The sequence below is a fragment of the Agelaius tricolor genome, unplaced genomic scaffold, assembly GCF_023055355.1.
Source record: "Agelaius tricolor isolate 1412-34295 unplaced genomic scaffold, bAgeTri1.0.p SCAF_4, whole genome shotgun sequence".
NCBI lineage: Eukaryota > Metazoa > Chordata > Aves > Passeriformes > Icteridae > Agelaius > Agelaius tricolor.
The window spans coordinates 50,358,795-50,378,314 of NW_027269264.1; the positions used below are offsets into that span (position 1 = coordinate 50,358,795).

The following is a 19,520-nucleotide window of genomic DNA, read 5'->3' on the forward strand; positions in this document are numbered from 1 at the left end:
GACAACTAACTTCTGACATGGCTTTAATTGTACAGATTTCAATTACATCTGTATCTGAAAGTGTTAAGCAGAAATACTTGAACTCCACTCCAGACATTGAGTATATAGCAAGTATTTTTATGGCAAAAGGCTTCAGATGAGATGAATAATTCCCAGGATGGCATGAGCTTACGGTAGCAAATGATACTCTGCTTGGCTTCAGGACTAACCAGTTGAACAACATACATGGACTTTTTCCCCTGCCAGGGCTATTAAAAGGGACAGCTTCCTCCGAAAGTATGTCAAGATGTTTAGAAATTTTACTGATGAGTATTCAGCCTCCATAACAAACAAGATTAGGTGCAATTAAAACCAACGGCATGTGATGGAGTGGCAAGATGTTGTGCTGCTGGATGCAAGTGCCATTAGGATGCTCCTTTTTTGTATTTTTCTCTAGTAGGTGATAGTGGCAGATGCCTGAATCTGTCTGTGAGGGGGCAAAGCCACCTCTGCTGTGCTGGACCACTCCTGTTGCAACAAGATGTTTTGCTTTACTGTCTTTGCAGCTTTTCCCCTATGAGATAGCAAAGCTGATAAGTTTAAGAGCCTCATATAGATATATAGCTTTTCTGGCATCTTCATTATGAATTTCTTTTGACAGAATTTTTCACTTTATGTAAAGAAATTGAGGTACCTGTCAAATCTGTCAGAGCTGACTTAGATGGAAGTGAGTTGTCTGAACGCCAGAAGAGATGTGTATAAGGTCTTGGATTAAGTCTGTATTGATCGGTGAACCAGAGGCATTCAGCTTTCTTGATCCAATGTTCTTAACATTAGTGATTCATATCTTAGATGAATGTCTTCCAATTTAGTAGAAAAATAAAATGAGTTATTGTCTGTTTAAGCTAAGTTACATTCTTTAAGAAAGAAGTGGCACAGGTTTTAGTGAAATAATTTTTCTGATAGATTTAATCCAAAGTGGTACAACTGTGATTAGAAATAAATGTTTGTGTTCAGCTCACAAATTACTGTGTACTCAGCCGTAAGCATACTGACAGAAATCAAGTAAACCCAAATTGGCATAAACCCAGCTGAGGTTTTTGTGGAGATATTTTGCATTGGTTTAACAGACTGGTTTACCAAGGCTGAGAGTGACAGGCTCAGGCTGAAGCTATGTTGTTCAGTCACTTCTGAGTTCATTCTGTATATGAGATGATGATTGTTGCACAGGGTTGTGGGTTTTGATGCATCCTAATTAGTTTAAAAATATATGAGATGGTCTGGCTGCTTGGAAACCATAGAGACAGCTGACAGTGAGTTCATAACATTCTGAACTTTACAGCTCAGTAAAATCATCCTTTTGTTAATATATGGGCACTAACAGCATGTTCTGTTAGATTAAACTAAGAGTATCCTTTTTTTCAGACCCTATTGATTAATACTTTTCTTAGAAAAGAGGAGTTCTGTATATGTGGAATGGACTATTCATGTGTGGACTATTCATCAGGTTCCCGGGATGGTTCGATGGGTCTCTGGGAAGTCACAGAGGATGTGTTATCCAAAAGTGATGCCAGGCACAATCTCTCTCAAGTTCCTGTCTATGCCCACATAACACACAGCGCTCTGAAGGATATCCCCAAGGAGAACACCAATCCTGACAATTGCAAAGTCCGAGCATTGGCTTTCAACAATAAGAACAAGGTCAGTAAGACAAGGAAAACAGTTGAGAAGTCCTAAAACTGTCCCTGTGTATAGGAAAAACTAAAAAGTTAGCTAAATAGAATATGCCAGAGTAGCAAGTTAATATGTTTTTCTCTGATTATTTTGCATCCTTGTCTTTTGAGGCAGTGGTTTTAATCTGCAACGTCTGCTTCTGCCCCAAGTGAATGGAGGAGTCCAGAAGGGAAAAAAAACCAACTCCAGACATTTTAGAAGGCCAAGTTTTCCTGTGGGTTTGATTTTAGATTTGCATCCTAAGCAGGGGAGTAAAGAAATATTTACAAGAAGCCAAGAAAGCACCAAAACATCTCTTGCAGTTTGAATCCCATTCTTTAGTGCTCTTTCTGCTTTCCTTCACATTCTGTGAAGACCAGCTAACATTTAACAGTTCCTGTTTCAATGGCTGAATCCTTTCTGTATTGCTCAGCAGATGAGGTGACTGACTCACAGGGCAGGCACTAGCGCATGCTTTGGGGTTATTTTGGTTGGCTGGTATTTGACAAACAGTAAAGGTCAATCTCCCCCATCCTGATCTCCTGTTATTACTAGTGGGTGTAGCAATTCATCCTTTACCACTTTTTTTTCCCCCTCCTGCACTCAAAGAACAGAAGAGGTCTGAAGCAAAGGTGGGAGTGGTGTCTGAAGCACAGTGATCCTGTAGGCTTTATTTTTCACAATAGCTGTTAGCTACTCCTCCATGATTGAAACTTGATGTAACTTTTTCAGTAGAGTAGTGCCTGAAACTTCCTTGAGGGTTAGAATCAGTGTGAGACCTGCTGAAGAGAATTGTCAACTCTAGATTGTACTGTCTCATAATTCATTATTTGATTGCCTAGCAAAATTTATAGTTTTGAAAGTTATTATTTACTCTTTTGCTAATTTAGATTCTACTTGACACCTGAAGTACTGTATACCATTCTATGAAGATCAGTATAAAATAAAAATTATCTTGATAGAGCCTTTCCAGGATTATGGATGAATTCAATCCAGACTCTGCAGCCTGCCTAGATTAGAGTATGAGTTTGTAAGGATAACTATAATACAGAAACTAACTCTCTTCTTTTTATTTTCCTTCTAATAGGAGTTGGGAGCTGTGTCCCTGGATGGGTATTTTCATCTTTGGAAAGCAGAGCACACGCTGTCAAAGGTGCTTTTCTGTTTGTTGGAGTTAAACTTCAAAAACTGCAAGCAGTTAAGGCTGTTCACTCTTCTTGATTTCCTTCGAATACTTGAAGCGCAGCAGTGTTTGTAAAACACTTTAAAGTTCTATGTAAAATGAAATGTCCTGAAATTTGAAGCTTGAAGAGGAGAGAAGCTCCACACTTCCCTTAATTGAGAGGACAGGAAGCATTCTTAACTTTCTGCTAGTTTTGGGTTAGCTGAAGTGAAATGTTGCATGGAGTACGGTGGATACTTGATCAGTAGAATTCATAAAGGAAGTTGCACTTATTTAAGTGTAATGGCAAATCACACCCAGTGAATGTGATATGCTTTTTCAGCTGAGAGCTGAAGTTGCTGTGCACCTGCTAAAGATATAGCAGCAGCTTAGAAGGATCTAAAACAATTTATTGAAATGTCTATTTTTCTTGGCGTTGGCCTTTATTGTCTCAGTTTGCTTCAGATAAGGCATGCCATTGCTTTCAGGTTTTTTCCTTCTGGGTCTTATTTTTCACCTGCATTTTGTGTTTTATTTCCTTGCAGCTTCCTAGAACATAGTTTACAAAACTGTTTTGTTAAGACCTTCATCTTTTCTTGTAACAGGTTGATTTTTATTTTTTCTCTTTCCAGTTACTTTCCACAAAGTTGCCATACTGCAGGGAGAATGTGTGTTTGGCTTATGGTCAGGAGTGGTCAGTGTATGCAGTAGGATCACAGGCACATGTCTCTTTTCTGGATCCAAGGCAGCCTTCTCACAATGTTAAATCCGTCTGTTCCAAAGAACGAGGCAGCGGTAAGAAACCTGTGAAAGGTGCTTCAAATGGTTTGCTTGCAGAAGTAGCTGTTAAAACTGTAGTCAGTCAAGCTTCTAATGCACAGGAAGCACTTTTTAGTGATTGGCTAAATAATTAGCAGTGTATGTATAGATTTGGGTTTGTGACAGTATACCTGGAGCAACCAACAAACCAAATGTGACCAGCTCTGAAATCTAATGAAGGGCAACATCACTGCCATTAGGAGCAACTCAATCGTAAACCATCCAGATATTACTGAACTTTTAAAAGTGTGCATTTTTACTTCTGTGTATTTTTTACTGGCTCTTATTCTATTTTTTATCATCTCAAAGCAAATGTAGTCTTCTAACCACTATCTATACTGTTCTTGCATTCTTCTCTATAAATTAGAAAAAAGGTATGTTTTCTGCTTTGTGCTACCTTATTGGGAGTATGTGCTGTGAGGGAAAGCTTGCTTTGTAATTTTAAAGCCATGACTGAGGCTCCTGATTTTCTGTGTGATTTGAATGCTATTTCCTTTTCTCATGCATGCAGTATGTCCAGTTGAACCTTATACCAGGGCCAGGCCTGAGGGCTTGCAGAGTGCATGGCCCCATAAAGGTCTCTCCCTATTTTTTTACTATCAGGCATGAGAAGGCACAGTGAGTGCTATATTAATCCCAGACCAGTAAGTTGCAGTCCTTACTTAGCTTGTCTCTGGGCTTCCATCTCTTCTTCAAGCAGATTACCAGAGGAGGACGTATGTCGGCAAAGATTGGAAAGTTTTATTTATGCAGTTACTGAGCAGTGTTGGCCAGATCAGTGTCAGGGTCTGCTGCTTTCAGTTATGGGAGAAGTATGTATAATGTCAGGAGAAATCACCTGAAAATCTTACCAGCAAGACTGCTTGTCCTCACTTGCTGTTAGTGAGGATTCTGTCCAGGTCCTCACCCAGACACTGCAGTGTGGTGCCCAGTGGTGGCTGCTGCCTGAAACCTGCCTCAAGATGTGATCTTTCATATTGGGGAATAATATGTGTAGGGAATACTTCGAGGGGTTTCTCCAGTTCATGTCTGGAGAAAGCCTTTGTTCAGGGCTGTTTTCTCTTCTGCAGAGTAGGTGCATCTTTTTATTTGGCATGGTGGTGGAGGCACATAAATAAAAGTAATTTCCAAGATACTGAGTGTTTCCACTTTATATTGATCTCCCTGGGACTTGGAGTGGTGTAGCACCTTTAGAAAACAGGGTCTTTATTGATCTGTGGACTAAAATCTGATTTCAAGTGCTTTGCAGTGGTACCTGAATGTGCTTTAAGTTTCCAAATGCACCTGCTGAATGTGGTGAGTCCATGTTAACTTCAGTTCACTTGTGTTGTATACAGAAGCAGGTCACAGAGAGGTGGTGGCTCAGTAAGGCTGGAGCTGGGGCTGGCTTTCCTCTGCTGTGACCCTGTTTACACAGGAAAGCAATGAACGCTTTTTCGTACATCTTGTAAGTGTTGCTTTTCATAGCAGCGGTAAAGGGAAATGCGCACTTTGGACAGTAGCACTTGATCCACAGAAGCAATTGCTCTCTGCTTGAGTGGCCTGCAGAGCCATGTTATGTGCCCTGTCCTTTGTGTCCTGAAGGCAGCAGACAGAGCTTGTACGGCACAGACTCTGTGATTTCTTGTTTAGGACATTACACTACATCTTCATTTCTTTCTGGGATCTGTAGACCATTCCTGCAGCATGGGAGTGAGGTTCAATATACTTACCTAAATTACCTAGGTCCACAGGTGGTAGTGGGCTGGGAGTATAGAACTTACTGTGATAGGTTCTAGGCACGGGCTGTAGTTTTAGCTTGATGGGAATGATTAATCTGAGGTACTTCAGCCCCTTAGAAGACAATCTGAAATGCTGTTTTTGAAAGCCTATTCTAAATACCTTCTCAGTAGTGGGTACATCATGGATTTCTTCAGTAAATTTCTTTGGTTAGAGAAAGATCCACAGTTCTTCTGCATTTTATAGCTTTCTGTGAATACATTTAATTGAAAAGTAAATGCCATCTGCCTTGATACTCCATCACCTGTTTGTGAAGTAAGTGTTCTCCTGATGGCTTGTCCAGATCACTTCTTGGAGCAAAAATAAGAGTAGGTCCATTCTTGTGCCTTCCTTCTCTTATCCAAGTGACTGCTCTTGCTGACTGCAGAGGGCTTAAAGCTTTCTGTGTGTCTTTGCCAGAGCCAGATCTGCGTGATAGAGGTGGGGGGAAGGTCTTCTGCTGTCTTAAGTGCATTTGTAGCTCTCTGAATTAAAGTGGAGATTGTTATATGAATCTCATCATCTACTTCAGTAGAGAGGCAGTGGTTTCCCACCTATTAAGCTGACAGCCAAGACTTCACCCCATATCTGGAGCAGGACAATGTGGCCTTGCCTTGTTCTAAGTCATCACGAATGCTGGTGGCTGTGGATGTCACATCCAGTGGCAGAGGCGGAAGGATGAGGACATATTTCTTGTTAGGACTTGATACAGAGGGGAAGAGGAAACTCCCTGATTGCATCCGCAGCTCCCGGTTGTCAGCTGTCACATGTGCTGCTGGGAATAGTCCAAGATGATACAAGTTCTGTGGCATTCAGCCCTGCTTGGTGTGGTGACAACACTTGGCATGTGAATGTAGCTGACATAACTCATGTATTTCCTTTCCTGTTTGAATGCTTGTTTAGGCTGTAATTCAGTGGTACTCTAAAGAGAGCCTAAAAAGCCCTAGGGTTTATAACCTGGCATTCTGTCAAGAAGGAAGGAGAAGTGTAGATGTGGTGGAGTTTAACCTGCGTGGAAGAGTTGTTTGGAGTAGAGTGGCTACACAGAACAGTATTTGCACAATAAATGGAGATAACAGGATGTTTTGCAGGTTGAAAATTCTTGCATTCAGAATTCTCCCCTAGTTCCAAGGGATCCTTGATTAGCTGAGACTTCAAATTTAGATTTTGTGAGAACAAAATGTACATTCTGTTCAATGTAATGGAATAACTGAATTGTGCTAATGTTTAGTTTGAACTGTACCTTCCCGTGTACTGGTGGAACATAGTGTTGTTTAGATGGCAAGAGTCCTGTTCTGTTTTCTTTCCTGGCTAAAGTGCTAAAAATGCCAGCTGCTAAAAATCAGGTGTGCTTTGAGAATATTTGAGTGGAGACAGATCAGGCTCATTAATAGTTCTGAAGGTATCTTATCAGCAAAGTGACTGGTGATTATTATGGTTACACTTGCTTACAGCTAGCCTGTTGATCAGCACAATGCACTTGGTGGCAGCTGGGACTTTCTTTTCTCAGATGGTAATTTACTGCAGGTTAGCAGGTAGTTAGGGTGTGAACTCGTGGAGGAAAACAGCATGATGTTCTTCCCTCTGTCTGCTGCTAAGTACTCACTCTTGGTGTGTTCACTTAAGGGCTTGTGCAGACAGAGCAAAGGTTCTCTGGACCCTAACTGGCTGGCAGACCTGAGGACTGGTGAGGATGATGCTTCTTATTATGAACCATTGGTGTAGCTGATGGTCTCAAGGAAGTAGGGTAGTCACGTATGCTATCAAAGCTGTGGTTTCAATAGCATCAGTGGGATTTGTCTGCACTGCTCTGTAGCGGTGGGAAAACTTGTGTGTTTTGGAGAATACTAGTAGTTAATATTAGACATGAAGCAACAGCACTACAGAGCCAAAGCATCCCTGTTCCTTACTGCACTGTCCATCTCTTCTCTGTTTGACAGGTATCCGCTCGGTGAGCTTCTACGAGCACATCATCACTGTGGGGACAGGGCAAGGGTCCTTGTTGTTCTATGATATCAGAGCCCAGAGGTTCCTGGAAGAAAAGCCCCCCCGTGCCTGCTATGGACAGAAGCAGAAATTAGGAGGAAGTGAAATTTTGAAGTTGACTACTGGGAAAGGCTGGCTGGTAGGTAGTTTGTAGCTGTGATAGAGGTGGGGGAAGTAGACCCATTATATAGGAGTGGCACAGAGCATCAGCCAGTTCTCTTTGGACCCATTGTGTGAAATGTGTCTCAGTCAAACAGTATTCATGTAACCGGTAACTAAAACTGAAGAGCAAGAAGTGCTGCAGAATTGCTTTCTACGAAAGCTTTATGAAAAGGTACTGAAGATTATTTGCTTGAGTGTAAGGCATGGTGATTACAGTTCTTATGCACTGATTCATAAATGAACTAGATTTTATATCTTTGGATTTTCGAGTGTAATCTAACTTGTAGTTTTCAAAACCTCAAACAGAAAATAAATTGTCTTTCTTTAAAGCCATGGTAATCTAATGTGGTACTTTTAATTGTTCGCAGTTTTAGAAACTGTGGCTTCCTGAGGTAATGCCTTGGCGGGTGCTTGAGTTTGGTTTCCTGTATGTTATCAAAAAGCAGTTAATGACTTTGTTTAACTTAGCTCTATTACCTTTTGTTGTATCAGTGCATGTCCCCTCACCTCCCTGTTCTAATGTTTGACCTAAATGTTCTCAGAAAAAGGTTCAGGACAACTCAGGTATCTTTTAGTTGACTTTTATGAAGCTTCAGGATTGTTAAGAGAAAATACCCCTTTTTAGGCTCTGGAAGCTACCTAATGCTTTTGTGAAACAGGGTTTTGGGTTTTTTTGGCAACAATAACAATCTAAACTTTCCCTTAACAGAATCATGATGAAACCTGGAGGAATTATTTTTCTGACATAAATTACTTCCCAAATGCTGTTTACACCCACTGCTACGACTCGTCTGGAATGAAACTGTTTGTGGCAGGAGGCCCTCTTCCATCAGGACTTCATGGGAATTATGCCGGTCTCTGGAGCTAATGATAACTCTTCATTCTGATGCTGATCTTAACACAGATTTCCACTTTTCATTTTTTAAACAACAAAATTGTGTGATGCCATTGATTCCTGATTTAAACACGTTATTTTTTGGCAGAGTTTTCTGTTGGTCTCCAACAGTTTTGTACATCTTTTTGAACTAGTTTTTTGCTTTAACCTCCTTGATCCTTTATATGGAGGGGTTTTGAAATCCTTTTTTATTGTATTTACTCCAAATGACTCTTCCCTCCATTTAGGCTGGCTTGGCCATGTGTCCCCTCCTCTACTTTGCTGTGAGGTAGGATTTCTTTCTTATAGAGTGGTTGCTCCTGAGCTTTCTGTGAAAGTCTTGGGGCTGCATGTGTGCAGGTACTTTGTGTCAGTTACATTACCTGGAGTGAGGACTACTTGTAATTAAAAGCTATGAAAAATATTTATAAGAGATAAGCTACTACTTTATCTGGAGAGCCTGGCCCTGGCCTGGGCTGGTCATATTTTTTAAAAGTACAAGTCTAATGACACTGTTTTTACATAGAGGGATATGGTAATTTTAAGCTGTACTAACTGGAGCCCAGGGATGGATTCCTTAGGGGTATTGCCCATCAAATCCAAAGTGCAGGAGTTTTTAAAAATGCATTTGTGTTTGAATGGTAGTTTTCAGCAGTGCTCAGAGCAAATATTGGTCTGTTTCTTCACTGCCTGTCCCAGGTATTGGCTTGCACAACTGGAGTTTGTATAGGCGGTTCTGCAGCATGGCTGTTGCAGGGTGACATTACACTGAGGGCTGCAGAGATGCTGAGAGGAAATGGAGGCTAGTTATTCAAAATGAACTAAATCTATCTGTTCTCCAGATGAAATATGGTTTCTAAGTATGCTTGTTAGGGTAGCTTATAATCTCTTCATAAACTGCCTAAAACCTCGGACCTTTTTTATCCCAGGTTGTGGAAATTTTTCCCCTTTTTGCTGTTCTGGTTGGCCATCTGCTCAAAGAAGCCAATGGAATAAATAAACTATTTTTTTCACCCAGACTAAAGAGTGCATCTCAGACTTTACTAATGCAAGCGAGCAGCTTTCTGGATAGGAGGGTATCTTGGTGTTCCCTCACTTTGTGCTAGCATATGCTGTAGGAGAGGCTCAGGCTTTTCCAGAATCCCCTGCTGCCTTCTGTGTTCAGACTCCCTCCAACTTCACCTGGCACTGGGAGGGGAGAACAGGTCCAGTGCCCTTCAGGTCCAGCTGTGAAGTGTGTGCCTCCCAGGGTGATGGTCTTACACAATACTCAGCTAAAATGCAAGACTCCAAGGTGTTCCTCCTTTTGGCAGGCACCAGACTCTCAGCTTATTAGTGATGCCTCTGTTCTCTGCTGGAATTAATGCCTTTCCCCTGCCATTGGTGGAGCAAAGTGTGCCTGTGTCTCAGAGCTTTGGTGCCACATGAACAGTTGATTGGAACTGAGAGGAAAGACGAGGCCGGGACATGCTCTGTTCTCCCATCTCTGTGAGAGATCATAGCTACCACTGCAGTTCCTGCCCACAGTCCAGAGCTAATCTGCATTTATCTTTACAGTCTCTCTCATCTTCAAACTAGTATCTTCATCAGTAACACCAAGCAGTCAGCATCAGGCTTAAGTTCCAGCTGGTATGGAGACCTGGATGGAAATTCTACAAGGAGTGTGCAGGTCCCTCTCATTGGGGTGGAAATCCTGGCAAGAGAAGAACTCTCTCCCAGGTGTGCACCTATCCCAGAAGTATAACTAGCACTGAGCATTAACACAGGTGCTTCACAAGCAGATCTTCCAGTGTTTGATAATACCATTGTGGCCTGGTTGCATAAACAGCATCAGTTCAAGGTACTGTGTGTATGGCTAGACAGGCTTTTCTCTGAAAAGGTAAAATTATATACCATGAGGTAGCTGCTTTGGCTATTTTAGGGGCTTAGAAAAGTGGAAATATATGAAGAAAAACAAGTCTTGGAGAAGAATGGCAGGATTTGTGTCCTTACAGCTACTGGGTAAGATAATTCTGTCACAAGAAATACGTTCTGCTTTGGTTTGTTTGCTTGTTTTTTAAATTTGGTTTGGTTTGAAGTTTTTTGCTTTGTATTTTTAAAGAACTTACACACTTGAGTCTACCTGAGTGTCCTCCAGTTCTGCTGAAGCAACAGGTAATATCTGGGCATTTAGTATCAGCAGTACCAAAGGGAGACTCCTGGTCTGGAAATTCTAGCCCTGGTGGTGGTCTGTTAATTGAAGCATATTTTAGGCCATGATAGCAGGAAAAAGAGTATGTGTATGGCCTTCAAACACAAAGGCTGATTTTTCTACAGTCCCTAGGTTACTGAAGAGGCACCACTGGAAATTGTCCCTCCCTACTGACTGTGATCTCCACAAGTACCTCAATATGTGCTCCTAAAGCCTGGTAATGTGAGTGCCCTTTTTCTCCTGCTTTTTCTTCATAGAAGGCTTTGCACAATTCTCAGATTAATCTGGAAAATGATGTAAAATGTCTCAAGTCTCACATGTTTTTGTGTATTCTGTTTTCAGGGTGCTTTCTTGCAAAAATAACTTCTCATATTAAGCCATCCTTGTTCTGTATGAAAATCCCCACAAAAAAGCTAGGAACCAAACCAGATAGTGCTGCAAGCACACAAACAATTTGGACCAGAGATAACTTAATTTTTAGCTAGTTTCAGTGGTTTTAAATGCTTACAGTGATATAAAGTTTCAAAATATTTTTGTGGTTTGTCATACAAAACTTCTGTTCCAATCACTGTTAGAAAAGGAGGCATAGAAAGATGATGATGATATGCCAGTTGTCCAAAGATAAATAATAGGAGAAAAACTGAATTTTTTTTTACTTTGATTTTGTTGCCCTGTTAGGTTAGGTATCTGCTGATCATGGTTAGAAGTGAGTGGGTTTCCCATCCAAGCACAGGAATGGCTGCAGAACGGGGAGCTTCCAGGCTCTGCAGAGAGGCAAGTTGAGTACCTTACTGTTCAAAAGCCAGATACACCTCTGCAATGGAGTGAGCTCAGTCTGGTGACTGCACTTCAGTAGCTTCTTGAACAGCTTGCTGTGCGCTGCTGAGACCCATTGACATGCATATAATCAGACCATCTTATCTTTTCCACTGTTTCTTCAAGGTTTCCCTCCCTTGGTCTTTCCTGCTGAATGGTTTGTTTGAGGTTGCCTCCTCCAACCCAAATCACACCAGTCTTTGCTGTAGCAATATTGTCCTTGCAGAGGTGACCTCTATTGAGGAGGAACAGGCTTGCTGGCATTTTGTCAGCCTGTGCTCAAGACTTTCAATTTGCTTTAGTTTAACTCAGTATAAGTTAAAGGCTGGCTCAGACTGTTGAACAGGGCAATAGCCCTTGTACATGCTGGACTGAAATGATTACAGAGTAGCAGTCTATTCCACGTGGGCAACATACTCTGGTTTATCTCTCTTGAAGGAAAGAACTTCTGGCATAACACGCCTTCAGACTGCTTGTTATTGACTTCTCAGTCATGTGCAATCTTGTGTGCTACCAGTAAGTTTAGGAGACTACCATGTTAATTTAGGTATTTTTGGGTATTACATTTTCAGTATTCATGATAGGAAGTCAAACTAGTGACTCAGTGATGGGTTTCTTAATACATAGCTTGTAAATACTGAGCAGCAACTCCTCAGTAAGCAACTCCTCAGTAACAGCTGGATGGTATGTCATGGGACATTACTGAGGAACCAGAAGCTACTTTGCAGTATTGGCTCGAGCACAGTAACAAGGATTATGCTCACCCTCTTCACTAAACACCTTATTCCTGTAATTCCTCCAGGTTTCTCCCTTGTTCAGTCAAGACTTGTAGGGAGGATTGCTAGTGCTCTCCTCTGGTGCTATCTGGGATTGCAGTAAAGAAGCGAGTCTATTTGTTTGATTTCCTCATCAGTGCTGCTGGTGTTAGTTTGAGGTGAGTAAATTACCAAAGAAGAGTTGATAGTAGGTTTATGTTCCTAGTCTTAATTGTTCATTCTCCTCACAGATGCATTTTTAAGAACATTGCAAGAGTACCCAGTGATCTTGCTGTACTTAGTCTGTTCACAAAAGGTACACTCATATTGTGGGTGTCTCTTGTGACTGTCTTCATGAGAGAAACTCCTGAATTGCAATAAGGGGTTTATATTTGCTGCCTCCATTTTAGGTCTTTGGCAGCTTTTTGTATCTTAAGGATTAAGATACTTGGGGATCATTCTCTTCCAGAATTTCATCCTATTCCTTCACCTGAGCACTTGCTTTGTCTATAGCTTGCAGATGAAAAATTAACAGATTAAATATATGATCCAGCTATGTCGAGTGGTGCTTTGCTGTCTTAATTTGTGCCACTTAGCTGAGAGGCATTTACAGGCCTTTTGAACTGCTGTGCCCTCACCTGGTGCAGGCATGAAACAAAGCAGGCTTGCCTAGACCCTTCATGAGGTCACTTGTTTGCTTAGTTTGCAAGAAACCAAGGACAGGTGGGCTGTCAGTTACTGCATGTGGGAAAGCAGCAGCATCTTTCAGCAACCAGGTGAGAGGTCTGTTTTTAGTGGTCTGTTACCCTTATTTTCAATAAATGCACTTTTCCAAGGTCTCTGATATCTTTTTACATAGCTACTTTTGCAATTGCTGCTATGACTGAATTACTGGACTGGGGTATAGCTTGTTCCTAAGGAAGTCTGTTGCAGAGCTGTGTATTATGCTGGTGGAGTTGATCCTCTGGCCAGCCCATGCTGAGCCAGGAACTCTTGAGCTACCAGGCACAAATTTTTTAGCCAAGTGAAAATCCCTGTATGCCCTGCTGGCCATGCCTCAGTCTGAGCCCATGGTATGATCTCAACTTAAAATGCATTTCTGAGTGTTACGGTGCCCTCATAACTTATTTAAAATTCTCAAGCAGACACCCCAGGACAAGGGAGAGTAGAAGAGAGAACACAGCCACATCTTGTGTGAGGTGCTCTCCTTTGTGCAAGAGCACTTTTTGTGGTGAGGATGGGCAAGGAACACCAGTAAAACAGTAAAAGGCAAACAGTGTTTGGTATGGCTCTTGGGACTCCTGAAGAATTTAAAAACTAGAGGGGATATGTAAATGCCTAATCAGAAACATCTCTGAGAGATTAAGTATATATCCCTAACATTCCTGTGTTATTTTAGCAACTCTGTTTTTATTACAATAACTGTGTGTTATTTTTCAAGGATAAAATTAGGAAGTATGTTTTTGCTTGTGATGTTGGATTTTTTAATGAAAACCATGTGGTACTTCGCTAATTAAAAGAATGGTCTTGCAAAAAGGAATCTTCCCATTTTCTAACAGCCTGTCCCACTAATACCCTGCTGGGAGCAGTATGGTCTAAGAAAGTGCACACAGATTTAAAATGGAGTTGGCAGAGTTGGGAAAATGGGCTGTCTTGACTGTTTCTATACCCAAAAAACTACCAACACGTGATTGTATACAAATTGCGGTTGCTGTACTGAAACTGAGAGGGTGTATAAAACCCCTTGCAACATACTGCAATGTCTTTAGTCCAAGATTCTTTTGAATTGATTCTTTTGCCTTCAGGACAAAAGATTTAAGAGTAAATACAGTGTTTTCTTAGGAACTGCTTTTCCAGATTCCCTTACTAAAAGGGAAAATTCAGGTGCTGAATCTTACAATCACATTAAACTTGTACTTTTTATTTGCCCATTCACCTGGTCTCTTTTCATTTTCAAGGCCTCCCACAGTCTCAGGGTATAAATCACTATGACTCATCCAAATAGTACCGAAATGGACCAACCAGAGGTTAATGTGCCTTCCTCTTCTGGTACCTTGATCTTTATAAAGTTATTAAACTTGTCACTGTCTTAGGGCTGGGTACATGCATTGTCTTTTTCTAAGATGTATGTGTTGAAATTGCAACAGGTTTGTACTGTTATTTGTGACTTGTTCCATTTGTGTTAGGTTGTGGTGTAGACAAATCAATGCGCTGGTTGGTCTTGGTATCAGTCTTGCCAGTGACGCCTGTCAGTCCTTGCTTTTATGTTCATGTGTAGATAAATGCTGGATCTTCCCCACTGCCTGTGGTGCATAAGATGCACAAAATACAAAAGGTGTTTTAAAATGTGCAGTGATCATAACTTGTTGCCTGAAGGTAGGATGTTCTACAGTGAACTGTTTTTAATATTTTTTCCCAAACATTTTTAATAAGATCCAAAGCCTTGAGGAAAAAAAAAATCAGGACTTTCTGATACTTGATGGCTTTTGTTCTGAATCCAGGGTCTGATGTTTCTTAACAACTCCTCCAAATCCACTCATCTAACAGAGGCTTTCTCAGCTTGTTTCTGTCATGAGCTGTATCAGAAACAGCACTGAATCCTGAACTATCACAGAAGCTGTCAAACAAAGCAGTAACAGTTCTTTTCAAATATTACAGTGCACATTTTTTAACTGTAAGATAAACCTGTTCCAAGTTATTGATGCAACTTGCAAATGGAACACTGTAAAATTGCAGATAGTATGTGAAACCAGCCTGTCTGCACATGGGGCTCAGTGTTCTGTTACCTTGCAAATTGTTTCTCCTCTCTGAAAGGGTGTTTTTTGTTGTTGTTTTTTTCAACACAAAGACATTACATTTGGTTTAGTTTTCTAAAGATATATTTGTTTACAAACCTCAAACTGACATCTGGTATTTGGCCTGATTTCTAACTCTTATTAATTTAGAAAATACAGTACAATTGATACATTGTCTCATAAGAGCATGGAAAGAGGAACATATATAGCTTCACTTGCTGTGGCCTTCCATGGACATGCCTATGCATAATTCACTGAATTACAGTACTGCACTCTGTTGATGCATGAGGTTACCTTTGTATTTAGAATCAGCACAATTAGTCATCAGTGTATTGACATTAATACATGGTGATGGAGCTCTAAGGTCTGTGTGATTTCTGTGCTAACAGTATCTGTTCTCTCTGTACTGCAGTGCAGACTTACTGTGGAGTTCTTTTTGCTTCATGCTAATTTCAGAGTTCCTTTAAATTCAGTGAGGTGCTGTTTTTAAGACAGTCACTTTTCTGAGTAGAACAAATGGATTTAACTTAGTTTTCTACTTTTAGCATCTTCCTCTTCTCCCATTTCTTCCTAGTTCACCTGTAGTGATGAGTTCAAAACTGTCTGCCTACTCTGAAAATCATCGAGTCATAATAAAAGAAAACCTGTAGCCCAGGGTGGCAAGAGCACTCTGTGCTTTTACTGTAAACTTCTGTGGCTGGATGCCTGTCTTGCAAGTGGAGAGTCTGCCCCGCACAGTCTGAGAAGCTGAAAGCCTCTTGCACCCATATTGTTTGGTGGGTATCAGCAGACCAGGAAGTGGAGGTGCCCTGTGCCTTCACCCAGTGTGTTTATCAAAGTGATCTGTAGTGGTGTAGCCAGAGAACTGGCATCTTCAACTGCTACTCAAAGTCTTGATGAAATGTTTCATTCAGGGCAATACCAGGAGGGTGAGTTGCTGACTTGATCCCAGGTAAAGGCTTCCTCCAGAGATTTATTTTTGGGGGGGTGGAATTATAAAAGAGGAGGGATATGAGCAAAACAATAATCCTGTGCTCAAAAGAAAAAAGTTATTCTGATGTACTTTGGCCAGGAAGAATGACAAAGAGGTGAGCTGGCAATGGAATATTTGAAGGGTAGGCTTTGAGGGTTTTTGCCATCATGCCTTAGATCACTGCAAATTAGTTGCTCCCAGAGCTTTCAAAACTAGTGGTAATCCCTCTTCAGATGAGATGTGAAGATGGCATGCAGAAAAACCAGTTTCCCCAGTGGTCACTCAGTCTTCCCCTCAAACATTCAAGGTTACCAGTGCACTTGTCTCTGTTTTCATGAGTGACTATGACTAATGTGCTTCACAGCTGCCACCAGCACCCTCCACCTGCTTTGTGCAGGGATGATGGAGTGAAAGGGCCTTGTCTGCATTGTCCTCCACTTGGCTGGCTGTTGACAGTGCAGGGATGTAACAGGCCAGTTGTGATTTACAGCTTCAGCTGGTTGCTCTAGGCTTCTCTCCCATTGCAGGTGTGATAGTGGGGCTCTTACAGAAAGAACTGGTTAAGTAACTTCTGGTGGGCTTTGTCCCTCTTGTTCAAATTGCTGTCTCCAGTGTCAGTCTCTTGTCCCAGCCTCACTCACATCATGTCACACTGCTGCTTGGGATTGAGCAAGTTCCCTGTTCTCTCATGGTGTACTAGTTCAGGTACCAAGTTCTGCAAAGCCTGGGGGCACCTGTTAGAGCCCTACAACACTTCTGCTGGCTTAGGCAGTGGTTTGCTGAACTAGGATCTTCCTCAGAGAGTCCTTTTTCTTTTTACTCAGCTCTAGGTATCTTCTTGGACTGCCATATCCCTTTCAGTCCAAAAAGGTTTGCTCCAAAGTCACTCCTGTTCCATGGAATTGATTCCCGTACTGCTGGTTATTGCAATTCTGTGGCTTTTGTTTTTCTTGTTTTTATTCTGGGGTTCACTGCAAATGTACAAAACCATACTGACTTTCTCAACTCCTGAAAATAGTACAGGGGCCCATCCTGAGGCATCAGAATTACTTGTCTACTCTCAAGGTGCACAGAAATAAGGATCTCTTAGACAAACAAGGAAGAAACCAGCTGCATATACACAAGTAGAAAGGTATCTCTGAGTAGCTTAGGTGAGGGAGCAGCTAATGAATTTTAAATATAAAAGCAGTAATTGAGGGGGCTTTTTGTTTCTTCTAAAAAATTTCTTTAACAGAAAGTTAGGTGGTATTTTAAGCCAGTTGCTGGCTTAAGAAAGTAGCAAAGTAAACAGATTTTCTGTCCATCAGTGCAGAAAACTCCCAACTATAATGCAAAGTCAATCTCTGTTGCTCTTTTATTGCAATGGACAAAGATTATCTGAAGACTGATTAAATGTGTTTCTTGCTCTTAATATGTAATCACCCACACAACAGTCCTTGCTGGTCTTTCCCAAGCACTATTCAACACTATCCCTATTTAAAAACAAAACAGGGACTGCATTGAGTAGTGGAACTTAATGAATTTCCTTGGTTTGAGAGAGACCCTGGAGATAAGAGTCCAGGTTCCATGTGTTTTAAATATAACTTAAAACCAATGCAGCTATTCTCTCAGACCAGTGCAGCTTCCTACCTTTCCTTCCATTTACATGGGAATTTAAAAATAAACCAAGCAATACATGAGCCATTTGATGTCCTTGCAGGTGGAACGTTTTTTTTTTTTTTTAATTTGAAGATTGAGATTTCTCTTGTGGAAGAACTCATTCTGGATGCAAAAGTGTGGAGCTCAGATTACAGCTTTTCCCCCAGCTTGATTAAATGCAATTAAGTATTCTGGACTATTTTGAAGAAGACTGTGTAAAAGCTGTGAAGGCATAGACTGGAACTGATAATTTTAAATTTTAGGTCATGTGTGTGTTGCTTGACTACATGGACAATGTAACAGTGATTTTTATAGATTGGTTTCCATGTGTCAGTCACAAATAATTTGCTGTTTGGAGGAAAACTTTTAGTAGATACATTTCCAGATCAAATTATGAGCCTCTTTTCCCTCTTGCATTAACTGGGTTACTGTGTTCACATGCCAGAAAGATATTGCTCTTTGAAGAAGCATGTCAGTGTATGTGGCAATGCCCCATGCACTTTTTAAATACCTAGACCTGTACATTCTCATCTGAGTATACCATGCTGTATAACCATGCTGTAGTCTGACAAATGAATCTTTTACTACTGCCCTGTTACATAGATAATTGTAATTAACTGCAGTTTGTTTTTTTCCACTACTTGAAGTTGTGTGATCTGAAAATTGGTGAACAAAAAGTATTTGTGCATCTTACTATGGGTATCTCAAATAAAATGTATTTGTATAGTGTGTTGGTGTGGCTGATATTTTCCCTTATTTGCTAATACCCGATTGCAAGTAAATCCAGGGCAGTTTAAAAGCAAGTGGGCTTGGGTTTCTTACCACAGCAGTCCAGCCTCTGTGTGGACATGACTGATTCAGTGAAAACAAAGTGAACTGTTCTTTTTCCTCCGCCAGTGAGTGGATTGATAACCTGAGAGCAGAATCTCAGCTTGTTTTTGGTTTTTCATAGCTTAAACATTAGTCCTGGTTCTCTGTATAGCTGTAGCAATACTCATTACTTCCACAGGAGATTTATCTATTGGCAGAGTTGGGACTGTTACAACTTCAAAGCATCTCCTTCCTGTTCTCATCATTTGATACCTCATTTGCTCTGAGGCAAGAGTTTCCTTTCAACCACTTTATTTTTCTAAGAAGGACCTACCTCTTAGAAGTGTTGAACAGCACAGATAAATGTAGCTGGACAGTCAGATATAGGACTACAGGTTTTAGGGAGATCTTGCATCCCAAAACTGCATCTGTAGCATTTCCACATATTTTCATTGCACAGGAGAGTGAGGCCTTCACACAGCTGTCCTATTTCACTGTCTATACCTGGTAAAGTTATTTTTTCAGAAGAGGAATGTCTGAGACGTCTAAGTTTTATGCTGGAGGTTAAAATTCTGTGCCTAAAATCAGCTTCTGCCTCCCTGTCTGCACCCTTGGCCTCATCCTGAGAGATGTTTCTCCTAGGTTCCATGATCCTATGTTCTCAGGTTCCATGATCATGGACAAGCTCAAGCTTTGTAAGTTAAGGTTTTTAAGCTAGGTGGGAGACCACATCTCCAGCTGTATCATCTCTGCTCCCCATAGTAGGTATTACTGATACTTGTGAATGCTCGAAGGGCAGACTTTAAGAAGATATAGGAACACTAAAATAGTCATTCTACTGAGCCTTCTAATCAAACTGTTTGAGAGATGCAAAGGAAAACCAAAACCTCTGGCCCTGGAGACATACAGGAAATGATGGGTTAGAGAGGGCTCTGGCAAGCAGGATTACTAACTCCCCACCAGCCTCAGATGCTCCATTGAGTATAGCATTCAGATGGTGTGGGGCCTGTTAGCTCACTTACAGGACCAAAGATAAGCTCACAAATTCCAAAGCTGTTGGTATTAATTGAGCTCCTCTTAAATGCATGT

At 41.1% G+C, this 19,520-nt stretch overlaps 1 protein-coding gene across 8 annotated transcripts in view; it reads left to right on the forward strand.

Annotated features, from left to right (window-relative positions):
- DCAF12 (DDB1 and CUL4 associated factor 12) overlaps positions 1-18,350 on the forward strand; it is a 32,161-nt gene extending 13,811 nt beyond the window's left edge. Inside the window, exons 5-12 of one of the 8 annotated variants that reach the window (XM_071425729.1) lie at positions 1,487-1,680; positions 2,780-2,845; positions 3,487-3,649; positions 7,372-7,556; positions 8,289-10,866; positions 11,323-11,418; positions 12,263-12,394; positions 17,715-18,350. In XM_071425729.1, coding sequence (XP_071281830.1) covers positions 1,487-1,680; positions 2,780-2,845; positions 3,487-3,649; positions 7,372-7,556; positions 8,289-8,447 — 767 coding nt within the window. In that variant the 3' untranslated portion in view covers positions 8,448-10,866; positions 11,323-11,418; positions 12,263-12,394; positions 17,715-18,350. Of the gene's footprint in view, positions 1-1,486; positions 1,681-2,779; positions 2,846-3,486; positions 3,650-7,371; positions 7,557-8,288; positions 12,395-17,714 lie in introns of all 8 variants that reach the window. The other 7 variants (XM_071425731.1, XM_071425732.1, XM_071425727.1 and 4 more) reach the window with 7 other exon arrangements.
- The last annotated feature ends 1,170 nt before the right edge of the window (positions 18,351-19,520 follow it).